The 26,336-nt window shown below is 35.5% G+C and overlaps 1 protein-coding gene across 19 annotated transcripts in view; it reads right to left on the bottom strand.

The window, feature by feature from the left end:
* Positions 1-26,336, bottom strand: part of Picalm (phosphatidylinositol binding clathrin assembly protein) — a 91,586-nt gene that overhangs the window by 18,796 nt on the left and 46,454 nt on the right. For 4 of the 19 annotated variants that reach the window (XM_031387301.1, XM_031387303.1, XM_031387296.1 and 1 more), the window contains exons 8-17: positions 23,483-23,524; positions 22,023-22,108; positions 20,156-20,279; positions 19,773-19,909; positions 18,388-18,491; positions 11,379-11,528; positions 3,348-3,455; positions 1,391-1,522; positions 1,274-1,304; positions 1,027-1,126 (exon numbers count right to left, since the gene is read on the bottom strand). In XM_031387301.1, coding sequence (XP_031243161.1) covers positions 1,027-1,126; positions 1,274-1,304; positions 1,391-1,522; positions 3,348-3,455; positions 11,379-11,528; positions 18,388-18,491; positions 19,773-19,909; positions 20,156-20,279; positions 22,023-22,108; positions 23,483-23,524 — 1,014 coding nt within the window. The remainder of the gene's footprint in view (positions 1-1,026; positions 1,127-1,273; positions 1,305-1,390; positions 1,523-3,347; positions 3,456-11,378; positions 11,529-18,387; positions 18,492-19,772; positions 19,910-20,155; positions 20,280-22,022; positions 22,109-23,482; positions 23,525-26,336) is intronic. The other 15 variants (XM_031387302.1, XM_031387304.1, XM_031387314.1 and 12 more) reach the window with 5 other exon arrangements.

Here is a 26,336-nt window from a genome sequence, read left to right as displayed (position 1 = left end):
CTTTCTAATAACAGTTGGGGAGGCTACACTATATGGCACCTAAGTGATCAAACCTCGGTTATCATCCCACTGCAAGAAAGGAATATATATTTCCCTAACTGAGGGAGAAGAAACTTGCCAGATTAAGATAAAGCAGGCAAAGACAGGAAAGTAGCCATAAACGAGTCTGGGCTACAATACAATAAATACTGTAATTAAAAACATAATAGAATCTCTTTAGTTCTAGGTGCTACGTAACTAGCAAACATTGTTAATCAATTATTTGCTTGCTGTTGGTAAACTTTATAATCCCCAAATTCAGTATTCACAGTACTTTTCATGCACATGTGCAGAGGTTTATAAATTATAACATGCAAAACTTCATTCCTCAGTAAGATGGAATAAATTAGAGGTTTGGCCTCCATATTTTGGAATTAAAGGCCATGCACCAATGTCTGGCTTAGAATGAGGCTTTTCAGGATGTGAAATTACAATGTAAAATATATAAATGAATGTTTCTCCTAGCAATGACTCTCTAATTCAGTTATCAGGGGGACTTCAATCAAGTATTGAATGGCCACAAATAATGAGGCACTATATAATACTAAGAAAACCTAAGAAAATAATTTGTTTACCCATCATCAGGTCTAAAGGATATAGGACTTTAGGTTACAAAATAATAATAATAATAATAATAATAATAATAATAATAATAATAAATTTGAGAGCAACAATACTAAGAATACATCACATTACTCAAGAATTCTGCAATGCTGTTGCACTTCTTAGTAACTGTGCACGTACTAAGTGGGAGAAAATAGCTCCTACCACAGCCACACATTATTCATTAGAATGATGTCTTAAATGATGGAATCATTTTAAAGACACACTAGAGGTTAAAATGTGCCTAACAAAGACAGTTAATCAGCTTTAAAGAAACAATGAAGTACTTAATAAAGCTTAGTAACAATGTTTCTACTTATGTCTATTATGTTATATTTGTTATACATTTTGTTAAAACATTCAGGTATTGCTTCCCCAACTCACCATTGTTGCAGCACTCCAGGCAGTTGTTGGTGCAACCTTTGGTTGCCAGTTGGATCCTCCAGTTAACTTCTTTTCACCTGGTTGACTCCAACTTACATCACTTTAAATAAACATAAACATACAATGATTCTGAACTATATGAACATACTGAACATTTATAGTACCAAGTTGACATCTCTACATGTACTTCTGAAGTGAAAGTCACAATAGGTTCTCTATGATATTTAAAAACAAAGAAGACACTTACTTCTTAGTGGTTCCATTTCCAATACCAAGATCTAGAAAAAGAAAAAAGTATTTAAAAATTAGAATCATTTTAACAACTTAAGCTTAAGGATGACTGAAGAATCGAAGGAGTACTTACTGCCCACAAGGTTGGCTAAAGATGAGTCCAAGTCATCAGACACTAATTTGTTAGGCGGAAGTTTGGCAATAGGAAGACTCTGGTTCTGGGAGGCCACTGTTGGTTTGAGAAGTCCACCTAGTTCATCAAAGCCTTAAAGTTACAAACAGATGAAATGGGATGTGTAAGGAACTTCATGGGCTATGGCTTTCTAAAGGAGTTCTCTCCCTTTTCTCCCTGTTTACTCACTGGAAGTTTTCCCAGAACATGGGAAATGCCCTCACTTGGAAAGAAGAAAAATCTGCCATCTTCAACTGAACTTAACAGAAACAGTGTGTCTAAAATCTAATGACAAAATTATATCCATGTTTAAGGGGGTGATAATAAAAATGCTATAAAAAGGGAGGGGAATGTAAATCTCTCCCTATTCCAGCAAAATTTTTCTAAACACTTATCCTAAAGTCCTTCTTTATGTTGAGAAAGAATTATTTTATAATGTCTTATATTGGAGCAAAGAAATGACCAAGCAGTTCTCAGCACTCATATCAGGTGGGAAACACCTGTAACTTAAGTGTCCAATGTCTCTGGCCTCTGCAGGCACCTGCACTTGAGTGCTCATACCTGGCCCCCTCCAAACACATACTTTAAAAAAATTAAATCTTTTAACTTAAAAAAAAAAAAAAAAAAAAAAAACTAAAAAAAAGTTTTTTGACAGGTCTTCACTGTACAGCTCTAATTGGGCCAGAACATCTATGTAGACTAGGCTGACATCAAATTCAGAGATCCACCAATCTTTGCTTTCCTAGTGATGGAAGTAAAGGCATATGCCAATAGGCTCAGTCACAACAAACTGTTTTGTTTTGTTTTTTCTTTAAAATGTATGTGTGTGTGTCTCAAAAGAAAACCTGTAGGAGCTGATTCTCTCCAATGTGAATCCTGGAGATTGAACTAAGGCTTTGCAGTTAAGTGCCTTTAGCACTAAGCTATCTCACAGTCTAGAAGGCATGTATTAGAGAGCTTCTCACCCTTCTCATATTTGGGAATATAAGAACCTAAGTCAGAGGCTGGGGAGATGGGTCAGTGGTTAAGAGCACTGGTTGCTCTTTCAGAGGAACAAGGCTTAGTTCCCTTTACCTACATGGTGGCTTACAACTGCCTAGAACTCTAGTTCTAGGAAATCCAATGCCTCTTTTGTCCTCCAAAGGTTCTTACATGCACATGCAAATGAGCTTTCATACACAAAACTATAAGCCTGCTAGTATACACTAAATAAATTCTTAGTCCAAACAAGCTTGCTTCTTACTTTATAGACAACTAATTAAACATTATGTAACTAAAAACGCCCCAACATGTTTTAAAGTTAAAAGTCAGTGATCACCTCCTTGTAGGAATAAAATGAGAACATTAAAGTTTCTTGTGTACTTTATAAACTTCAAGCTAACAAGAAGCATAAATTACAATCCTCATTCTAGAGTTTTAGTTTTCAAAATACAATTAGTAGGTGTACCTAATAATAATCTGTACTAAAATCATTTTTTAAAAAGTCTGTAGTCATAAACTCTTTAATACTTAACTTATATAGAAACTATCTAAACAAGTCAGGGCACCACACACTATGTCTTCAGTTTAAAAATAACCTCACACACCATAAGACCAACTGGTCACTGGTCACTTCAGTAGAAGGAAAATTGTGATGACTGAAAGGTATAGCACTTTCCAAATAGTCACTAACAATTTAGCACTTTACCAAGAAATTGTTTTCTTATTGTACAGTGGAACAAACAAAAGTTTCCCTAAACTCTAAAATGCTACCAAGAAAAAGGTAAAATTAATACTCTTCTAAGTTCCCATCAAGAGATTTGTGGGAAGAAGATCAATTTACTCTAATTTATAAATGCTAAAAGCAGCATCATGTATCCTAAGAGGATCTACATTAATATGCTATCTATCATATTTTAAATAAAAACTCTTTTCTTACCACTAGAATCTACAGCAACATTCGTAGATTTATTTCCAAACACAGATTCAAAGTCAACATTAAGGCCAGCTGAAGAATGTGGCTGTGCAACCGGAGAAGGACTGAATCCTAAGACAAAGCAAAATGCAAAAATACTCAATTCTCTATTCACTATGTCAATAGTTAAATATAATAACTATAAATTACCTTTAATCATGGTAATAGAATGGGGAAAAAAAAGCTAGTTTTAAAGCAAAAGTTTTCTTCATTTTATCACATTTCTGTTTTTTAAGACATAGTATCAAATTGTGGTCCAAGTGATCCTCCTGACAGCCCCCATGTGTGAAGATTAAAGGTATGAACCATCAACACCAGCTACATTTCCATTAAAATCACCCACTAAGAAAACTCAGAATAAACAACATACATTTAATCATGAGTTTACTTCATCACGGAAATGAAACCTTTTCTTATATTTTATCTTAATTTTGCATCTGATAATTTCTTAAAACTTGAAGTCATCTAAAATACCATGCTATCTCTCTACCGTCTGTATCCTGTATCTCTCGTACCTACTTTCTCTTTCCCTACTTAACCCCAACCATCATACATTTAAAAAAAAAAAAAAAAAAAAAAGGTTTTGCTATTACATTTATTTGTGTGTGCCTATGTATATGCTTGTGGGCATGCATGTGCTATAGTGTATATGTGGAAGTCAGAAGACAACTTCTGAGTATTAGTTCTCTTCCTCTACCACATGAGTTTGGGGTACAAATTCAGGTCTCACTGCTTGGCAGAAAGCACCTTTGACCCACTGAGCCATATCATTGGCCCAGAAATTACATGGTTTAAGATAAATCTGAGAATTGCCAGGATTCTAAAGGTTGCAATCTCACAAATGTTTCTGCCAGTTTTTAGAACATTAAAGAAAAATGATATTCTTTCAACTCCCATCCACTCTCTCAATTCAACTTACCATTTTTAAGACTAGGAAAGACGAGTTAGGGGCCAAGTATGCTAATTAGCCTAAAACTAGCCTGAAACACACCCATACAATCAGATAATCTTACTCTTTCTTATTTTATCCTGGAGCTAATATTGTTATTATAACAAATACCAAGATTGAGTTCCTGAGGCCTGCTAATGCTAAGTTAACATAAACGCTTTAATTTTCAGGTTATATTTTTTGTAAAGTTGAGTGTGTAAAATTATAGAAGCTAAAAATAATCTAAAAACATCTAAAAATGTTAGGTCTGTCTCATGACTTGAACTTTGAATCACTAAAAATATTTAGGTAAATAGTCTGCAAAGGATCACAAAAAGAGATTCTTACGATTTATATGAGGTTGTAGTCACTTGCTTCTAAAATCTCTTGCTTCCTAGGTTCTATCAAGTCAGAATGAAAACACATAAATAAAAGCACCTGATTTTAGAAGGTTAGCATTTCTATCAACAAGGGAATTTCTGGAGTTCTAACAGACTCTTTCTCCTAGAGAGGAGATCTATCTTCAAAACCTTACTTCAAATCCCCAAGAATAAGATTTGTTTTTCACTCTTTCTCTTATTTTGTGTGTGTGTGTGTGTGTGTGTGTGTGTGTGTGTGTGTGTGTGTGTGTGTGTGAGAGAGAGAGAGAGAGAGAGAGAGAGAGAGAGAGAGAGAGAGAGACAGACTGTGTGAGCTTATGTGCCCCATACACAGGCAGGATCCTGTAGAGGAAATGAGAACATCCTATCTCCCTGGAACTAGAGTTACAAACAACTGTGAACCTGCCATGTGATGCTGAGAATTGAACCTGGGTCCTCTGGAAAAGGAGCCAATGCTTCAGCTATCTCTTCAGCCCTACACATGGTTTTTGACATCATTCATTACAAAGTGGTATACATAATAGTGATCCCACTTTAAACTCATATCTGGGGTTATAATATAAGTATCTAGAATCCATAGGTTTTTAAGAATGTTTAAAGTTTGACCTTGTTCTTACCCTTAAATTACTTTTACTTCAAAAGCACTGGTCTCATGGTAAGAAACAAACACATAGTACAAAATCATTTAGTATTTACATCTCTCGATCAGTCTTTCAAAAGGATCTTAGAATTCTAGACTCTTTGATTTAGTCTTTGTACACCACATTATAGGTGTACAAAGCTTTAACATCCCATGGTCTTAATAGTTCTTATCAAAGCTTCTTAAGAGCAAAACATTAGCGTGCTTACACATGTGCTCATGTTATCACCACATTTTAAGATGGACACTACTTCTTCAATGAATTAATCTCAAATTAATTAATCTTGAATTGATCTTGGCTAAAGGACTATTAATCTGTTGGTCACATATATGTAACAATAATTTATAGCTATAAATTATTACAGCTAATGCCCTATTTCTCCTTCTATATTGTCCCTCTTTCTACCCTTTATAGCAATCTTAGAAGAACTCCATTATTTCCTATTATAGGGGAACCATCTTCTGAAGTCTTTAAGTGATTAATTGAATAATTAAAAAATAATTAGTGCCAGGTAGTGGTGGCATACACCTTTAATCCCAGCACTTGGGAGGCAGAAGCAGAGACAGGCGAATTTCTGAGTTCGAGGCCAGCCTGGTCTACAGAGTAAGTTCCAGGACAGCCAGGGCTGCACAGAGAAACCCTATCTCAAAAAAAATAAAGAATAAAAAAAATAAAAATAAAAATAATTAGCTACAAGTGCAAGAAGAAAGGTTAAAAAGGAAAAGTAATCTAAAACATATACCCCAAGTTTTTTAAAAAATCCTACATAGACAAAAATGTAATTTCAAATAATTATAATATCTGGGGAAGCAAGCAACATATTTCTAAGGTAATCATCTTTTCTGTATACCACTGTGCCTGTACACATACATTCAGACACAAACACATACATTCAAGGTAAAGAGATTTTGTTTATTTTTTCAGTGAATATGATTAACATAACGCTCTTCTGTCGCTTTTTCGGTTACTTATCAGGATTATCAACTTTTAAGTTTTAAAAGGTACTTAAAATAGAAACACAAAACCTTAAGGTTGAGCCAACAAAATGGCTTAGCATGACTTGCCATGGAAGACTCACATCCTGAGACCAATCACCAGAACTCCACAGCAAGTAAAAGAGAACCAACTCCACAAAGCTATCTTCTAACCTCCATGTCAGAGCATGGCATACACACATCACACAAGCACATCTTATACACATATATGTACATAACACTGGGGAAACTGCAAGAACAAAAACCCCTTCAGAGAGTAGAAGCAGGAGGCATCTGGGGCCAATCTGGGCCACATGGTGAAATCCTACCTCACCAAACAATAAGCAAACAGTGACAAACCCAACTAATAGCACTACTTCAAAAGACACACTTTAAAGGGAAAGAGGAAAGGAGACAGAGAGAGGGAGAGAAGGGAAGGGAGAGAGGGAAAGAAAGGAAGGGAAAGAGAAAAGAACCTAGTCTTACCTCTCCTAAGACCATGAGAAATTGTCATTGGTCGGCAGCAATCCACAGACAAGTATTTGGGGCCAACCTCATAAGGACATAATAAATGAACTGAGAGACAAAAAAAATAACTAGCACTGGGACAGAAAAGCATCCCAAATATCTTTTAAAACAGGCCAGCAAGATAGTTCAATTGGTAAAGGCATCAAGCCTAATGACCTTAGTTCAATCCCAGAACCCACACAGTGAAATGGGTACACTAACTGCAACAAGTTGTCCTCTAACTTCCACATGTAAGCTGTGGTGCTTACATACAGATATATGCCCACACCTGTAGTAGATTTTATCTAACACTTGTATTAAGTAACTGGGTTCCCAAAATTGCAGGAGAATCTACATGTAAGACATGAAGGGTCCCTGCCCCCAGTTGGTTCTGACTGTTAAACAAAGTTGCCAGTGGCCAATGGCTGGACAGGGAGACAGAGGTGGGACTTTAGGATTTGCAAGCAAGAGGACTGGGAGAGGAATAGGAAGGACAACAGCCATACTGGGAAAGAAATAAGGTCTAGGCCTGAAAGGTGCAGAAGAGACAGCATACCAATTACATAAGAGTAGGGGAAGAGTGACCCCAGGTTCCCCTCCCCCCAAAACTGGGTCCACAGCAGACGAAATGCAGATTTTAGTAATAACCCAGGAGCAGGGGAGGTGCTGGCCACATGTAGGTTTGAGAGTGGCTCAGCTATTGAGCTGTTTAAGGCATGCTAAAATATAACGGTGTCTTTCTGTCTGTCTGTCAGTCTGTCTTTCACTCGAGAACCCAGAACATTGGGGCAGATAGTGAGGAACCTGTGTCCCACTATGCTGGGGCAATTAAAAAAAACTGAATAGATTAAACAATTTTATCTAAGGCCAAAGATTTCCTAACCTTTGACTATCCAGTTAGTTGATTCCAGAATATTGAGGTTTCTAGTTTATCCTATATATTCACTTTATATAAACAAGATAAAAATAAAATTTTAGTGTATCTATAATAATTTTTTAATATATATTTACTTGTTTTACATGTATGGGTGCTTTGCTTGCATGTATGTGCAATGAATGCCTGCCTGACTTGTGTCCCTGGAAGACAGAAGAGGGCACTGAATCCTTACAAACATATGTGAGACACCATATGGGTGCTGGAAACTGGATCAAGTCACCTGGAAGAGTAGCAAGTGCTCTTCACTGCTGAGCCATCTCTCCTTTCTAGTTTTTATTAACTAAAAGTAAGTCAATTTTTATGAACTTGGACTTTTGTTACCAATTCTGGCCCCCAACACAAATGATTCAACCATTCAACAAATAAAAAGCAATGCAAATAATCAGTCTTAAAGATGCTTAAACAACTTAGGTAAGAAATATATTCAAAATACGAAACATTCCATTTATACAAGATTGCTTTTCCTGACAGTTTTGTGATATTTGTAAACGTTTGGCATAGTGTTAGATATTAAGCATTCACATATATACTCCTAACTTCCACAATATACCAACTTTCATAGACTCACAAAGACTGAATGTTTAAAGTAGAACTTGAATTCAAACAAAAATTTGCAAGAGTCCAAACATTTTTCTATCAAATGTCCTCATAAATTCTCTTATAAGATGTATTTGTGTTGTATATATACATTTATTGCTTTGTTTTTGTTCTTTAAGACAGGTTCCTGTTGTATAGATCACCCTGGCCTCAATCGTAGAGATCCACCTCTGTCATGTACACTCGTCTACTCCAGTCACATCTAAAATATCGGGGATAAAATCCTGATTAAGGATAAGAGGCAATAAGGATCCAAAAGGAGTTCTGTGCCTCCTGGATAGACAGTCGCTGGTATCTCCTAACTTAAGACGTGTTCCAGGTCAGTCTTTATAATTGTCAGCATGCCCTCATAATTACGCATAAAGGTACCCCAAAAAATGATTCGTAAATGGCTAAGATTGGACATTGTTTCCTGGTCAACACAATGTTTCTAACCTATCCTGGTTTATTACCAAGCTTCCCATAACTTATAATTTCTCTCAAGGAAACTGCCTTGCTAGAGCTAACAAGGGTCAGGCACATTCCTTAGGACAATAATAGTTTACAATAGCTAGAAATGTTTTACATACTAGAGAGTAAGGAAGGGCTTCCACCCAAAGACATTAGCTAGAAGTGTTAGATTAAAACTTCCTAGTCATTGCCTCCAGCAAGAACCAGAGAGTTAGTACAGGAATACCAAATTAGCCCCAGCAGGGAGGGGCACCATTGCTCTTCCATCCACTTCACAACTAGATACAGTAAGATCACTGACCTTAATGTGACTGTCACCTGCCTACATGACTCTTGTCATCTGCCCTGCTTGCTGTAGGCTACTTAAGCCTGCTTGTCACTTTGTATAAGGACTAGGACTTGGACTTGTATTGGAGGACAAGGACTTGGACTTGCATGCAGGACTAGTACTTGGACTCGCAGAAGGACTAGAACTAGAACTTAGATGAGCTAGGACTCAGACTCATGCAATCCGCAGTCGCCTGGGCCCAGAGCGCTTGGGCCCGGGGGATGCAGCACCAATTCAGAGGAGATAGCTGCTGCTTTAGACCCAATATGTTTTAGATAGCCTCAGATGTACCTCAACTATTAAACTGCCAGATATACCATCTCTCTTTTGCAATTACTATAAAAGTCTGATGCCATTTTAAAGAAATACATTCTGATCCTGTACTTCATGTGTTGTCTCTGCCATCATTTCTTCGCCTATGTCTTGTCCACCTGACTAGGACCCCCGTTTCTCCCGCGGGTTGAGGGAGGCCCGCGCACACCTCTTTTTGCTTCCCAAATGCTGGGATTAAAGGCTTACACCAACCTTTCCCAGACTGTGTATATGTGTATATACACATATATATATATACACACACACACATTTAATGACAATTTAAGGGAATCAAGTACTGTGCATAAATACGCAAAATTATCTGGGCTTATTTTTATTGTAGTACACTGGCAAAAACATATTTGCAGAGCTACAAAGATAACAATGGTTAAGAGTATTTGCAGCTCTTCCAGAGGACCAGGATTCAATTCCCAGCATCCAAATCAAGTGGGTCACTATTGCCTTTAACTCCAGCTCCAGGATAACTAATGCTCTCTTAAGGCCTTCAAGAGCACTCACCTACAAATGCTATATACATGTATACGCACATACATACAAATGAATAAATTAAAAAAACAGTTGAAAAGAAATCAACGAATACACAGGGCTTTAAATTCTACAAGCTAGTAATATTAAAGGTAAAATATACTCATGAAGATATCTAAATTATAAGTGTAGATTAAAAGGCGTAATAATGTATCTACTTATAAAATCACAATGTGCTGAAAAAAGAAAATAAGGAAAACAAAAATAAAGGGAGGGGACACAACTTAAAAAGCAAGTAAGGACTGAGATATAGCTCAGTGGTATAATCTACTGAGTGTGTCCAAGTTCCTAGGTTCAATCTTCAGTACCAGAGTATATAGGTCAGAGGACATGAAGGTCAGGGGGTAAGGGAGCAGCCTATTTCTTCTTAACAAGTTTATGAAAATTGAGACAGCTGTGGTAGGATACATTTTTAAATTCAGTACTTGGGAGGTAGAGGCAGGCAGATCTCTGTGAGTTCAAGGATAGCCTGGTCTACATACTGTGTTTTCCAATCCTGCCAGAGATACACAGTAAGACCTACATCATGGAGGAGAGGAGGTTATGAAAACTTACTTTACAGGGAGAATAGAAACTTCTCTTGTATAATAAATCAACAAAGTAAGCTAACAACAATAGAAGACTCATGACATATAAGAGCAGTATTAGATACTAAAAAAATTCTGACAACACACATAAACAAGGGATACAAGATGAAAGAGAAAAGGACTGGGGATGGAGGAACCAAAAGGAATCAAAACAAAAGTCAGATAAAGCAGATCTAGACAAAAATTCTAACATTTTTTCGACTTTAGTATATACTTTAAACCTTACTATTTTCTACATAACTCAGGTAAAATTCGGCTTTTCATGTACCACAATGATGAGTTAGTCTGATCATTTTTCTAATTTGTCACTTAAAATGTAGCACATACTTTTTTTCTTTTATCTTCAGACAAATGATGAAGTGATAGCCTTACAAAGGGGACTAAGGATAGGTATCATTTAGGGCAATATGAAATTATGATTTGTAATAGTTTTAATAAGAATAACTGCTCTCCTTCTAGTACATAAAAGTAAAAATACAAATACATGTAAACATATAAATGTAGATGCTACTTTTACATTAATTCTGTGAACTAATTAACAGGACACTACACAAGATATTAAACTACAGCAGACAACAAAACACAGGAAATACACTCAAAGAAATCTGTTTCCTAAAATCTACATTAAATATAACTAGGAGTATTTAAAGAATCTTAGTATATTATCACTTCAGTTAATTTTAAAATTTGATGTTAAAATCCAAAGTAATCACTGCAGCACTTTAAAAGTAACTAACACATAAATTAAAACAAAACAAAACCTTAGTATAGACTTTAATTGGGGAAAAAAGGTTAAATGGTACTTTACCAACAAACATTTCATGAGTAGGTGTCCTAGTAGTAAAAGTGGATACATCTGAAGAAATGGGAAGGTGAACATCACCACTACTTTTTGTGAGGAAAGGATTTAAGCTTGGAATGGCATCATCAACAGCATCTAGAGTAGCAGAGAAAGGATCTGTGCAGTCCAAGTGAATTACAGCAAAATGAAGAAAGGAAGTAATACATTAGTATTGTGATTAGTCAAAAGATGCAAAGTGAAAAGTAGTAGTTATATTATTATTAATTTTACACAAAAATATATATTCATAATCACTAAGATGAAAGAATTGTATTTAACACATAGAAATCCTTAGGGAAGAATTGTGTCCATTAACAATTGCAGCAGAACATTACAGACAAACTTCCTCTCCCACACGAGAAAGTCAATAGTCACATAATTAAATAAGAGACTAACCACCAAAATATAAGGGCCACTCACCTTGCACCTGCTCTAGCTGAGAACACTGGGTTTGATGGCATAATCTGTTTACTCAAATCACTGAAGTAAACATTTGGTAAAGGTATAGTATGAATAAATTTGCAGAAGAATAAAGAGTCACTTCAAATTAAGGTAAGAAACTGATTCTAATATTTGTAAAACTCCTGTTTAAGTTCAACAGTCAGGAAACTAAAATGAAATGAATAAAAGATTTAAAGAAAAAGAAAGGACCTGCTAACAACTAAAAACAGACATGACTGTGCGCTCTAGGAACAGCTTTCAAAGTCCTGAAGTAATTTCCTACAGTATAACAGATGTTCCCATCATAAAACTAACAAGCTTTTGGCCTTCAAAATTTCTATCTAAAGTTATTCTTGAATAATTTATTTCCTGTTCCTATGCCTCATTCAAGATAGCTGTTTTAGTGATGAAAGCCTTTTCTTTAGATTTAAACAGTTAACTAAAGGAAAAATGAAAAAAAAAATAAGAATAGCAAAGCAAATATATAGCATCATACTTTTCATTGCAATAACTAAAATCAAGAAGATGGTTCTATCTATACCTTCGAACAGCCACCTCTTCAATCTATTGCTGCTTTACGACTATCAAAATCAACAATAACCACACAAAGAATTAAGGGCCAGTTAGCTATCTCACTTACTATAACAGGTACACTTCCCTCAGAGTCAATCAAATGAAGGCAAGCATTCATTAACTCTAAATTTAATGACTTAACAACCAGAAAAAAAAAAAATCACAAGAAAATAACAAGTTTCGGGTTTAATTACAAAGCATCTTTAAATAACATTTTTAATTTCTTTTATCATAAGTACTTGTTTAGGAAGTAAATATTCCTAGATTATCAATTCACAATAAAAATCAGTTTGAAACCCAAAATAACTACTCAAATTTAAATGATACTTTTAACATCCTTCTCACGCATGCAGGAGAGGAAGGGAATAGCAAAGTAACAAAAAGAGAAACCAATTCAGAAATAAACAACAGTAAGCAGTAAGATATATGAAGTTGATTTTGTAGTAAAGCCAGAATGCAATATGCAGAGACTCATGCAGATGGCCTGGACCAGCTGCCTTGAAAGGCATGTGACATAGGGTTTTCAGGATAGAGTCCATGGCTCCTGAGGCTTTGTGGCAGTGAAGCATTCAGACCACCTTTTATTCTGTGTCCCTTAGAAGTCAGAGAAGCATGTATCAATTTGGCAGAACAAGTAGTTTTAGACACTAACCCTACACACTCTGTCTAGATTGCAACCACCACTATCATAGCAGCTGCAATTACATTATGTTTTTTTGATAACTGTATAAAGGTCTGATTGCTTGGAATAAACTTGTCACAGCCTCAGTATTGTTGAGAACCCTCCAACCTGGCCTGGTTTTCATTTCCACTGACTATATCAGGGAGCCTGGTTTGGTAAGTAAGCACTGGTGCTTACATTAATGCTATCTATCCATTGTAGTTCCTTGTATACTAAGAACATTTGGGTTTAGAGTTGACTAACAAAGTTGGAAGTATCCTTTTTTGTTGTTGTTGTTGTTGTTGTTTTTCGAGCAGGGTTTCTCTGTGTAGCCCTGGCTGTTCTGGAACTCACTCTGTAGACTAGGCTGGCCTCAAACTCAGAAATCTGCCTGCCTCTGCTTCTGTCTCCCACCACTGCCCGGCAGAAGTATCCTTTGAAAATACTTGATAATGTAGAGGTTTGTTGTTTTTTGAGACAGGGTTTCTCTGTGTAGCCCTGGTCAACCTGAAACTCATTCTATAGACCAGGCTGGCCTTAAACTGACAGATCTGTATGCTTCTGCCTTCCAAGTGCTCAGATTAAAAGTGTGCCTGACCATGGCCCAGCATGATGTATAATTTTAAAGTGCATTTTACTTTGCTGAGCAAATAATAGAGAATATGCAAAAATGTGCATATACACTCATGGTAGACGAATCAGACAATATCAAGCATTTGTTCTATTTGTCAAAACATTGCAATTAATCTAGGCAGTGCTAATTAGTAGACAAAATAATAAGTGCAAACTACTAAATATGATGATGTTCTGGCTATTCTAACTTAAATTAGCTCCTAGACTGGCAAATCTTAAAACATTTTTCATCTTTGTCTCGTGAGTATGTAGAGTATTTGTGAGTGCATATATTTTGCATTTGTGTGAGTACGGGTATAGGGGCCTGAAGCAGACACCTATAGCTCCCTCAATCTCTATTCAGGATAGGCTTGCTAGTCAATCTAGCAAGCTTATTCATAAGATTGTGTTTCCAGTTAGCATCTAAAATCTGAAATGACCAGCAGGGCACCATAACTACCTGACATTTGCATGGTTTCCAAGGACCCAAATTTGTGACCTCTGGTTTTTTCAGCAAGTACTTGAACCACTGAGTGATGTCCCTAGCACCCTTAAAATTTGGGAAAAATAATTTTGTCCATTGTATTTACTTTCTGTTTTGTCTAAGACAAGGTCTCGTGTTATCCAGGCAAGCTTCAAACTTCAATTCAGTGGTAAAGCATTTGCCTACTATGCTTGAGGTTCTGGGCTGGAGCCACATTATTTTTTAAAAAAAAAGAAAAAAGAAAAAAGAAAAAAAAGAAAAAAGATTTTGTTTTGTCTTTTTACTATTTATGAAATTTTCTTATATGTAAGATTTCTTTATTGTAAATTGGCCTCAATTAAAAAAAAATCCCAATCTGAACATCTAGGATATAAACAATAACTCAACCATTTACTGTACTGACTGAAGTCGTTTAAATACTTCAGCTACTTCATCATGCAAAACCAAAACACTGAAACTATTACCAATTCGGAAGTTAAATATTTTTATGAGAAAGTAGGGATTTAATTCTGTGTAAATCAAAGGGTTCATAGTAAAGACTACATTCCTTTCCTTACATGTAACTAAGGTTTTGGAAAAGAAACAGATTTTTGTTTTGTTTTGTTTTTCGAGACAGGGTTTCTCTGAGTAGCCCTGGCTGTCCTGGAATTCACTCTGTAGACCAGGCTGTCCTGGAACTCAGAAATCCGCCTGCCTCTGCCTCCCAAGTGCTGGGATTAAAGGCGTGTGCCGCCGCCACCACCACCCGGCAAAAAAACAGATTTGTATTCCTTCTCTTCAGACTGAGTTTGATTTTGTTTATTTTGAGATGAAGTCTCTTTTTGTAGATCAAGCTGGCCTCAATTTCAAAAACGATCTATCTTCCTCTGCCTCAATTAGTGCTGGGATTAAAGGATACCAAGCCTAGCATTCAATATGCATTTTTAAAGTCTTCCTTACTCATGAACATCAAGCCAAATGCTAAAACATCAGGCAAATTATTTAGAGAAATAGCAAACAAAGCAAAATAATTTAAAACAAAATATACACATGGTTACATATAATGCATTTACATAGATTAGGAAATAATTTTTCTAATAGGACATGAAACCATTATCCCAAACTGAGATCACTGAAAACTACTTTCCTTAGTAAACATTCCCTCTGCTTCATGAGTTCAACCACTCCAGTTTTACTTATCATTGTTCAAGTTACTATTCGTGATATACTCAAAAGGAATTTTACATTTTCATTTCCTTGAAATGGATATACTCATCTATAAAAATTTTAGTCCTGTTAGAAAAACAACTTTTTAACTGCTTTATTTAAAGTAAAGATGTACTGGTGAGATGGCTCAGCACATAAGTGCATTTGTCACCAAGCCTGACAACCTGAGCATAATCCTTGGGATCTACATGATGGAAAACTAACTCTTAAGTTTCCACCTGGTCTCTACACTCATGCACACAATCAATCTCAATTAGCAAATATAGTTTTAAAATAAAGCTAACAGAAGATTAACTTCTAACTGCAATAGAGACTCTGTATATGTTAGTTCTATGGAATGCTGAAGAAATGTCCTCTCCCTGCACAAACTGGCCTGTCCTCTCTTTCCCTTGGTCTTGACCACTCATGGAAGCAGGACTAATAAGGAGCCATCAACTATTTAAAATAAATAAATGAGTAAATAAATAAGGCTAATTATCAAAAAATTAAAAATAAAGAAAAAAGTTAAAACTACTTAACGGTAAAAAAACTACTTAATGGTTTTACTAATAATGCTAACATTTGAAAAATATATTAATTTTTTTCTTTTATGTGCATATGAGTGTTCTGACTCCATATAAATATGCCTGGTGAATAAAAGGACATTAGATTTCCTGGAACTGGAGTTATAGACATTTGTAAAATAACATATGTGCAGTGGGAACTGAATCTAAATAGAACAGCAAATGGTAACTACTGACCCATCTCTCCAGCCCACACTCCAATATTTTAAAAAAGCAAGCATAAGCTGGGCATGATGGTATATGCCTTTAATACCAGCAAAGGATTAGAGAGAGGCAGAGATATTAGGATCTCTGTAAGTTTGAGGCTAGCCTACTCTACACAGCAAGTTCTAGGATAGCCAGGACAAAATAAAGAGACCTTCCTCCAACCCCCATCCCTTAAAAATGTACAATTGAGATTAAGTAGAAAATAAGAATAAAAATGTATCAAATTTAAAATTTAATATCAGGATCTGTTAGGATATTAAGAAAAACCATTCTGCTGGGTGCTGGTGGTGTATACCTTTAATCCCAGCACTCAGGATGCAGAGGTAGATCTCTGTGAGTTTGAGGCTAGCCTGGTCTACAAAGCAAGTTCCAGGACAGCCAGGGATATAGAATAACCCTGTCTCAAAAAGGAAGGAAGGAAGGAGGAAGACCTTTCTTTTTTTTTATTTTATATTTAAGTCTTTAGTCTGTTTGTGACTGTGATTCTGTATGTGAACGTAAGTGTGTAAGGAGGCTGGAGGCATCAGATTTATACAGGTAGTTGTCATCTGCCCAACATGGGTGCTGGCAATTCAACTAGGTCCTTGGCAAGAACACACTACACTCTTAACACTGAGCCATCTCTCTAGCACCAAGAAACTTCTTTCTTAGCCTTTAATTCACTGCCTATAGTTACATTTTAAAACAATTCTAAAATACTTATTAATCTACTTTCTTTAGAAATTACTCACAAATCTCAAGATTTTGTTAAATTAACAAAATGCTTACACAAAACTAGTTTAAAAATCAAATGCTCATAATTCTTAATTCTCTATTCCCTTTGAAATAGATAATTTGTCCTGAAGAGAAACTATCCTTCTTCCACAAAGTACTTATTATATTATTAGTTTATTTATAGCTACATATAACAAAAAGTACTCTAGGGCTGGGTGTGATGGTTCCAACCCTACTATCCTAACACTTGGAAGCTGAGGCAGAGACCAGCTTGGGCTACAAGCTGTGAGAAAACAACAGGGCTCAGAGTAGAGACCTGAGTTGGATTCTTAGAACCTCCATAAAGGTGGATGGAAAGAAATGATACCACAAAGTTGTTCTCTGACCTCCACACGTGCATCTTGGCACACAAGCACCCACAACCACCACCAAAGTGCTCTCTAGAGTACTAATGATAAATAAGCCTTGCCTTCACAGAGCTTAGATTCTAGTATACAAAACAGTATCTTTGGGCTGGTGATGTAGCTCAATGGCAGAGCATTTGCCTAGTGTGTACAATGCCCTGGATTCAATACTCAGTACCACACCAAAAAAAGAAAAACACAAAGGAGCTTTGGAGGGGATGGGAAGAAGAGAGAGAAGAAAAAAGGAAGGAAAGCAGGATCAAAACTATATTTTAATTCAAATGATTAAAGATGAAAATCTATTTCACGTGCTGTAAAAATTTAATAATTCAAATATTATACAATAGCAAATACAAATTTCAACATGTCTTAGTTTTCTTCTTAGCATCATTGTTCTGAAAATCTCTTTCCAGCACTTTTTGGTGACTTTATATAATGCACGTATACATACTTATGTATGTATGTATGTGTATAAATATATACACACCAAAACCACACAAAGGTGATAATTTTAAATGAATTAAAACTGTAAAATAGATATACATTACCATTCTGTTTTAAAGGTGTTAAACCATGATCACCTTAGAATTAAAAACCTATTGAAGGACATTCCTGTTATCTTACAAGTCTAAGTTAAATCAACATTTAACATAAAATAAATTAATCACATAAATAAAATTAAAATACAATTTAAAAAATATAAGAATTACCATGCAATATCTGGTCACAACATTTTTCACCGTTTGATAACACAATCTGTGTTTTACTAGAACCTTATCGTATTACCCACTATGAAAATTTTTTTGCACACCAAACACAGTAATTATTATATACTTGAAATTCACATTAAAGGGGTGATCATTCATACGTAAGAAAGTGGTTCTTCCTCTTACTTTTAATTTCATCTTCACTAAACCTTATTCCATAACTAATGATAAATTTAATACTTATCATAAATTTTCATCAGGAGATAAAATTTAGTTTACTGTCATTCTATTATTTCTCAAGTTCCCATACATCAAGTATATCCAAAACCTCTACAAAAAAGGTAGCAAGCTACTTACTGCAAAGGGAAGAAGGCCACACAGTACTGGAAACAATGGACACTTACCTCCCCATGTACTTGCCACCTGAGGAGCAGCTGACAAAGCATGGACAGGTGGATGAAAGGTTGGCTGCTGCAAATCCAGCAGGTCATTTGGCAGCTTAGATGTGCTAGGAAAATATTTGAAAAGCAGTTTTATTTCTAGGTGAACTTTGCTATATTAGCTTGTCTCCTGCCCCCCTCTACCTCAAAAACTAAATAAATAAAATAAAAAATTTAAAAGTTTATTATGAATAAAATAAACTTAGGCCAAGTTAACCAGTTTACTTTACTTGTAATCAATTAGCTATTACATGCATGATATAACAAACTATGATCTCATGTGTATAGTCTATACATAAGTAATAAAAGGGCAAATTTCAAAAAAAAAAAAAAAAATTAAGGGCAAGGGCTAGAGAGATAGCTCAGAGGTTGGGAGAGCGCTGACAGCTCTTCCAGAGGTCCTCAGTTCAAATCCCAGCAGTCACATGGTGACTTACAAGACATAATTCCCATTTCTGATGTTTGTAGACAGCTACAGTGTACTTATGTATAATACATAAAATAAATCTTAAAAAAAAAAATTAAAAGTGAAAAGCGTCAATATAAGCCTAAAAAGAAGAACAACTCTAGCCAGCTAACAGTGGCATGTTTCTCATTTAACTTAATTCTAAAGAGACCCAGAAAAATGCTTGCGCATCATGTCTTAAGTTTCTATTGAATGAGTCAATTTTTCTAAGGGGGGATAATGAGTATCCACTCCCAAAATCCCATTTCATTGTATTATATTCCAATTAATTAGTAGTTTAGCCATATTCTAATTCCCAAGCATACAAAATATAACCTTAACCTTATTAATTTATATTTAGATAGTATACCAATTGTATTATTTATTACACCTTTAGTATTAATTTGCAAATACAAAATTATAAATCAAAGCAAACTTACAGAATCTATAAAAAATAAATTGAAGGCTATCTTTTTTTAATTTTTGTTTATTATTAGATATTTTCTTTATTTACATGTCATATGATTTCTCCATTCCCAGTTTCCCCTCCAAAAAAAAACCCAAACAACAAGAACAAACCGTTGCCTCCCCCTCCCCATGCTTGCCATCCCACCCTCTCCCACTTATTGGTCCCGGCATTCCCCTACACTGGGGCAGAGCCTTCACAGGGCCGAGGGCCTCTCCTCCCACTGATGATCGACTTTGCAATCCTCTACTATACACATGCTGCCAGAACAATGAGTCCCACCATGTATAGTCCTTGGTTGGTGGTTTAGTCCCTGGGAGCTCTGAGGGTACTAGTTAGTTCATATTGTTGTTCATCCTAAGGGGCTGCAAACCCTTCAGCTCCTTTGGTTCAATTGAAGGATATCTTATACTAAGCTATCCTTATTGGCCACTGTACCTGTTAGAAGAACTAGGGGTAGAAAATATGTCGATGGCTGGTGCAGTCATTATTCCCCCTGCTGAGGTGGACACAGGAGAGGCTGCAGTTGTTAAAGAGGTATGCGGTTTCTTTGCAAGTTCTTTTAGACGCTGTTCCTGTTGAAAAAGGAACTAAGTATAAGTTTTAGGAATTTAAAACTAGGTCTGTTGGTAAAGACTCTGAAAATGGACATTTCTAATTCTGCTTTAATAGCTGACGAGTACTCCCTGACTTTTCACCAAACATTCCATGTGAGTAGGAAAAATGAAACTGAGTTTCAGCCTGCAGGACTGCTAACATATTTAAAAACTGAAGAAGTTCATTTATATAATGATCCGAAGAAAAAGCCCATACTTACTTACCTTTAGTGCTTTTAAACGAGCCTGTTCTTCCTCTAATGCTGCCTGCTTTTCCCTTTCATCCACTTTGGTCAGAGACAGGCCTGTGCTTGCCAAAGAAGAGACTGCATTGGAAAGTGTTGTAGCCCTATGGTAAGAGGATAAAAGTAATTTGGCTTTGTGCTAAGCACCTCATATATAGAACATAAAATGAAGTGACCCTAATTCTGACATACTAAAACAAGCATATGGACTTAAAATTAGTACTTCAGATAGACCCTTCTACTCAATGATCTAGAAAATTCAACAATTTTAATTAACAATGTGAACTAAACATGCGAATGTGTGGCTTTCAAAGTTAAGTATCAGACTCTAGAAAAAGTGTACAACACTTGAGCACATAGCCTCTCCCAAGATAAAGAAGCAATAGGAAAGAGACTGCACATCCCTAGCTGAGTCCTAATACAACAACAACAACAACAACACTCATTGAGTGTCTCAGAGACAGCTCCTATGCCAGCTGACACCCTGGCTCTTGACAGCTCTACCACAAGAACACACCAAAGTTGAGCACCAATAGTAAGTCATCCTCATCTAGGCTTGCCTCTCTGTAATAACACTCACAAAACCTATTCCCCAGTGGGGGCCAGGTTCCTTGAAAAGGACTGCTGACTTCAATTCAATCATCAACCTGTATGGCTCTTCCTTTTTATGTACTTGCTACCTTCTGAAAAGCCAGAATCCTCTTTTCAAACCTATTACACATGTGCAATTGATTACTACTCACTTTCCCACTTTGTAAACATTCATCCATACTAAACCATGAGCCAACATTAAATTCTAGGGGAAAGAACTACACCTGGCCTCAATGGAAGCCATATAATTATGACAGAAATAAAGTCGCTAATCACATCAACACAAGTCCAAAGGTATATGACTAGACTGTTTTCATTACTGTCTGTCCTATAACCAACTAGTGGAACATCTTGGTGATTATACTACTTCTAAGAACCTACTATAAAATGAAAATCTTGCATAAAGTACTATTTAACAACTCATTAGTGGACTTATCCCTTTGGAATTGAGGAGGAGGAGGGTGCAGCACACACACAGGAGGAGTCTTTCAATGGAGTGCAGACTGGTCTTTACTTAACTATATATAACCCAAGCTAAACTCAAACCTGACTTCCCCCTAACTCAACTTTCCAAGTTCTGGGATTATAGGTATGAGTCACTGTACCTGACATTGCTTAAAATTTATTTCTAAAAAGGAGAGATATCAATACAATATGAAATACAAATAAAAAAGAACCAAACGAAGTCTTGTTGCTTATTTTATGTTATTTTAAATAAAGAGGTAAAATCTTCATAAGAGAGTAATTATTCAATTACTACACCCAAAAAATTCCATTAAAGGATCAATAAGATAATTTCTATTATTTTTAATTTAATAAACTGAGGAGTTAGCTCAAAAGTTGAATTGATTAAAATAGGGCATGACAACAATTAACTCCATCAAAAGGCACAAAAATGGAGATATGATATCAGGCATTCTAGGCTTGAATCCTGGTATTACTACTGCATCAACTGCAGCGATATTATAAAAGTTGAGCAAATTAATACAAAATTATCTCTTATATCATCTTAAAATTTGTCAACACTTATTGATATCAAGAACTAAACTAAGAACTAAAATTAACTCCATGGAAGCCTGTCACTAATTCTAATTACTAGTGATGGTGACACTCATATTATTTAAACCTATCTAACAGATAATCAAATCAAGATAGAGAAACTACAATTTGAACTTCAGCTGGTTTCATATACTCCTTCTGAAAAAATAACTCCCATCTTCAACTGTCAAAAAATAAACAAATATATAAATATATACCTGCTTGCAGCTGTGGAATCTTTGATTTTCTTCCCTTCCAAAGAAGCTAAATGTTGTTCTAAAGCATCAAGAAGACTGCTGGGGGCCTGAAATTATACAAATAGTAAGAATTTCATAACTATTACACTATTTGAAAGATAAATGTCATCTAACATAAGAGCAACAGAAACATATATTCCTCATGTACTAATTTCTGGTGGGCATTTTTTAGCTACTAAAATTATAATCTTTTATTATTGTATTACTACTACTACTATTATTATTGGAACATAAACTAGTTGAAGTTACTAATAAGCATCACCAAAAATGTTAAAAACTGAAGATAAGCATAAAGCCTAAGAAACTTGTAAGAACCTAAAATTTCTAAATATTTAATACATGTAAAATTTTGGTAAAAATATATTATTGAGAATGTACCAGATACTTAATTTAATTTGCATATTAAATAATGGATTTCAGGGCTTGCAAGTAGTTCTTCAGGTGGCAATGTCACTTGCAGTGGAAATAGAGAACTGAAAGTAGTCCTCTGACTTCCATAAATGCTGTGGGGTATGTTTGCCTGCAGTCACAAATGCTGCACACAAAACTCCAGGGGATTCAATGCCCTTTTCTGGCATTCCTGCACATACAGGGTATATATTCACATAACACATATAAATAAAACAAAAAATTTTATAATAATAAAACTACCAAGTGACTCAGCTATAATACTAAATCAACATACCAGAGATACTTGCTCGGCCACTTATTTCTAACTGCTAACAATTACTATAATGTGGTACCTGTCTAGACCTCCATCAATATGTGAACGGATAAACATGTGGTATACATACATAGCGAAATTTTACTCAGTTGCAGTAAAATGAAATCATGGTACTATCAGTAGAATAAACTATAACTATAGTTTATTATAACTATAAACGATCAAACTAAAACACACCAAACTCAAATACCATGTTTTCTGCCATATGTGGAATATAGACTTAAATGTGTGTTTGTGTGTTTAGGAGAATCATTAGGAGTGCATGAGTATCTTCAAACTAAGTAATTCTCTCCTGGAGAAAGGAAGCCTGCAAGACTCATAAATAATAAGGCCCCTCTTCAGGGCTATATAACTAGTGAATATCTATCTGTTAGGAAAGATAAGACTCTACGTGAAACTGTCTGAAAGCTGGATAGAAAAGTTCAGAGATACAATTTTCCTGGGTCATTACATATGCTGGGGTGAGCTTTTCCATGGTGCAACTATAGTGGAAAGACCCATCAGAGTAAGGGATCAATTGACCATTCATTGTGTCATAATGTTCAAACAAACAAACAAAAAAACCAAACCCTCTTCAGCAATGTATTACAGTGTTAAAATATAGAAGGAAAAGCACACTACTCTTAAGAGGTACTGCTACAGCACTGCTCGTCTTGGCACTGTAGCACCCATGACACCTCATGCTTTATCTACTCACCTGTGAAAGATCTGGAATGTCTCCTCTGTCAATTCCAACTTGCTGTAAAAAGAAATGCTATATTTAACACATTAAATTATAATAATATAAACATTACTTCTTCTATGTACCATATAGTAGTAACATTGGGAGAAATGAGAACGTCTAACTATGAACAAGTGAAACTTTAAAAAAGGCACATTAAAAAAGAAAAGAAAAAAATCTAATGACACCAACTTGCCTTAAACTAATTTTCTGTCTTTTTTTACCCCATAAAAATGCTCCCTCTGACAGTCACCAGAGGCAATGCTTTTAAAACCTCTTATTTGGGAGCCAGTGATATGGCTCAGCACAGAAGGTACTTGTTGCCAAGCCTGACAACTTGGGTTTGATCCCTGGGAATCACATGGTGGAAAGAGAACTGACTCACAGGAGTTGCTTTTCTGACCTCAACACAGATGTCATGGCACTCAAGTGCCCACACAAACAAATAAAATACTTTTATGTCAGTCTATTACAGTAATCAAAATCTTCACAAATGTGAGGTGATATTGAACCAGGATATAACTACCAAACCTAAACAGACTTTGCATGGTGTTAAGGCACTAGATAGCTCTCAGCAAAAGGAATTACAAAAACAAAACAAAATAACCTTCCTATGTAGTTAAGGACCCAAATTAGGAGCCTGTTTTTCTCCCTTGACTATGTTTTATTTTCTAATTATCTTCCTCTTTTTCTCAATTTTTAAAATTCTTAGAATGAAGTCAGTGAAAGTTTAATTCATTCATATTAGATATTAATAACTTATCACTCAGACTGAGACAACTGTTCCCTTGGAACACATTCCAAGAGATTACTGTTGCCTTTAAGAACTCAAGTCCGCAATGACACTGCAAGCCCAAAGTCAATCTCATAACAACATTTTAGAGCAGAATTTTTAATATTTTTTAGATCAATGAACAGATAATACATTCCATCTATGTCAAACACGTAAACTGAAAATACAGAAGATCTTAAAATGTATGACAGCAACTATAACTTCCAAATACAAAGAAGGTAAGCAACCAGAAAAGAAAAGCAACAAATTGAACCTTACTTTAAAACTTTAAATATGTTCTACCTCCTTACAGTTTTAATATGTGACTGGTACTAAGGGAATAGGGAATAAAAACTCAGATTTCTCCCTTAAAAAACCTTTCTGTGATAAAGCACATCTCCATGGGCATCATAAAACAAGGTCATCCCATAAAGAATAAACAATCACAGGGATAGAATCACTAACTTGGAGTTCCAGAGAAATGTCTTTAATATAATTGATCAAAATTTCCTAAAGAGGGGGCATTTCTAGTAATGACAGAGGGTAAAGGGGAAAAATCTTTATGGATTGTCTCTGCTAACAAAAAGGATGCCTGTAAACACGACTGCCTTCTATACCAACTTCATAAAAATCACTTAAGAGATTTGTTAAATTAGATTACCATATAAACTTTTCAAAATAAGTATGTAAAATGATCACTTATGTATTGTGAACTAAACTATGAATACTGAACTATGCAGCTACAGTTGCAGGCCTGTCTAGAGGAAGAACTTAGGCTGACATTGACCATTTTCCACCAGCACCAAAAGAGTAAGCCTTCAAAAATGAATGGCTAATTCTAAACACAGGTATCACTGCCTCCAACATACAAAAATCTTATTTTGTGGAGATGTATATAATGCAAATAAAAGTAGATTATTTTCACTATCTCATAAGTTAAATATGAAACATGTTTATCACTTATTCAATATTATGTCATATTACCAATTGACAAAATTCAACAGTGCATATTAATATTACTAAATATATACCATATACATGTGGTATATATTCTTTTTTTTTTTTAAGATTTATTTATTGTTATATGTAAGTAAACTGTAGCTGAAGAGGGTATCCATCAGATCTCATTATGGGTGGTTATGAGCCACCATGTGGTTGCTGGGATTTGAACTCAAGATCTCCGGAAGAATAGTCAGCGCTCTTACCCGCTGAGCCATCTCACCAGGCAGTGGTGGCACATGCCTTTAATACCAGCAGTTGGGAGGCAGAGGCAGGCAGATTTTTGAGTTTGAGGCCAGCCTGGTCTACAAAATGAGTTCCAGGACAGCCAAGGCTACATAGAGAAGCCCTGTCTTGAAAAACCAAAAAAAAAAAAAAAAAAAAAAAAGTTTTGTCACGGAATGTCTTGTTTTCTCCATCTATGGTAATTGAGAATTTTGCTGGGTATAATAGCCTGGGCTGGCATTTGTGTTCTTTTAGAATCTGTATGACATCTGCCCAGGATCTTCTAGCTTTCATAGTCTCTGGTGAGAAGTCTGGTATAATTCTGATAGGTCTGCCATTATATGTTACTTGACCTTTTACCCTTACTGCTTTTAAAATTCTTTGTTTAATGCATTTGGTGTTTTCATTATTATGTGGCGGGAGGAATTTCTTTTCTGGTCCAGACTATTTGGAGTTCTGTAGGCTTCATGGACATCTCTTTCTTTAGGTTAGAGAAGTTTTCTTCTATAACTTTGGTGAAGGTATTTACTGGCCCATTACATTGGGAATCTTCACTCTCTTCTATACCTATTATCCTTAGGTTTGGTCTCCTCAATGCATCCTAGATTTCCTGGATGTTTTGGGTTAGGAGCTTTTTGCTTTTTGCATTTTCTTTGATTGTTGTATCAATGTTTTCTATGGTGTCTTCTGCCCCTGAGATTCTCTCTTCTATCTTTTGTATTCTATTGGTGATGCCTGCATCTATGACTCCTGATTTCTTTCCTAGGTTTGTAACTATTGTATCAAGTTTGAAGAAGAGGACTTTATAAGTTACTCTTTCTCTGAGAGGAATGC

This window comes from Mastomys coucha, unplaced genomic scaffold (genome assembly GCF_008632895.1).
Source record: "Mastomys coucha isolate ucsf_1 unplaced genomic scaffold, UCSF_Mcou_1 pScaffold21, whole genome shotgun sequence".
NCBI lineage: Eukaryota > Metazoa > Chordata > Mammalia > Rodentia > Muridae > Mastomys > Mastomys coucha.
This window is presented reverse-complemented; position numbering and strand designations above follow the sequence as displayed.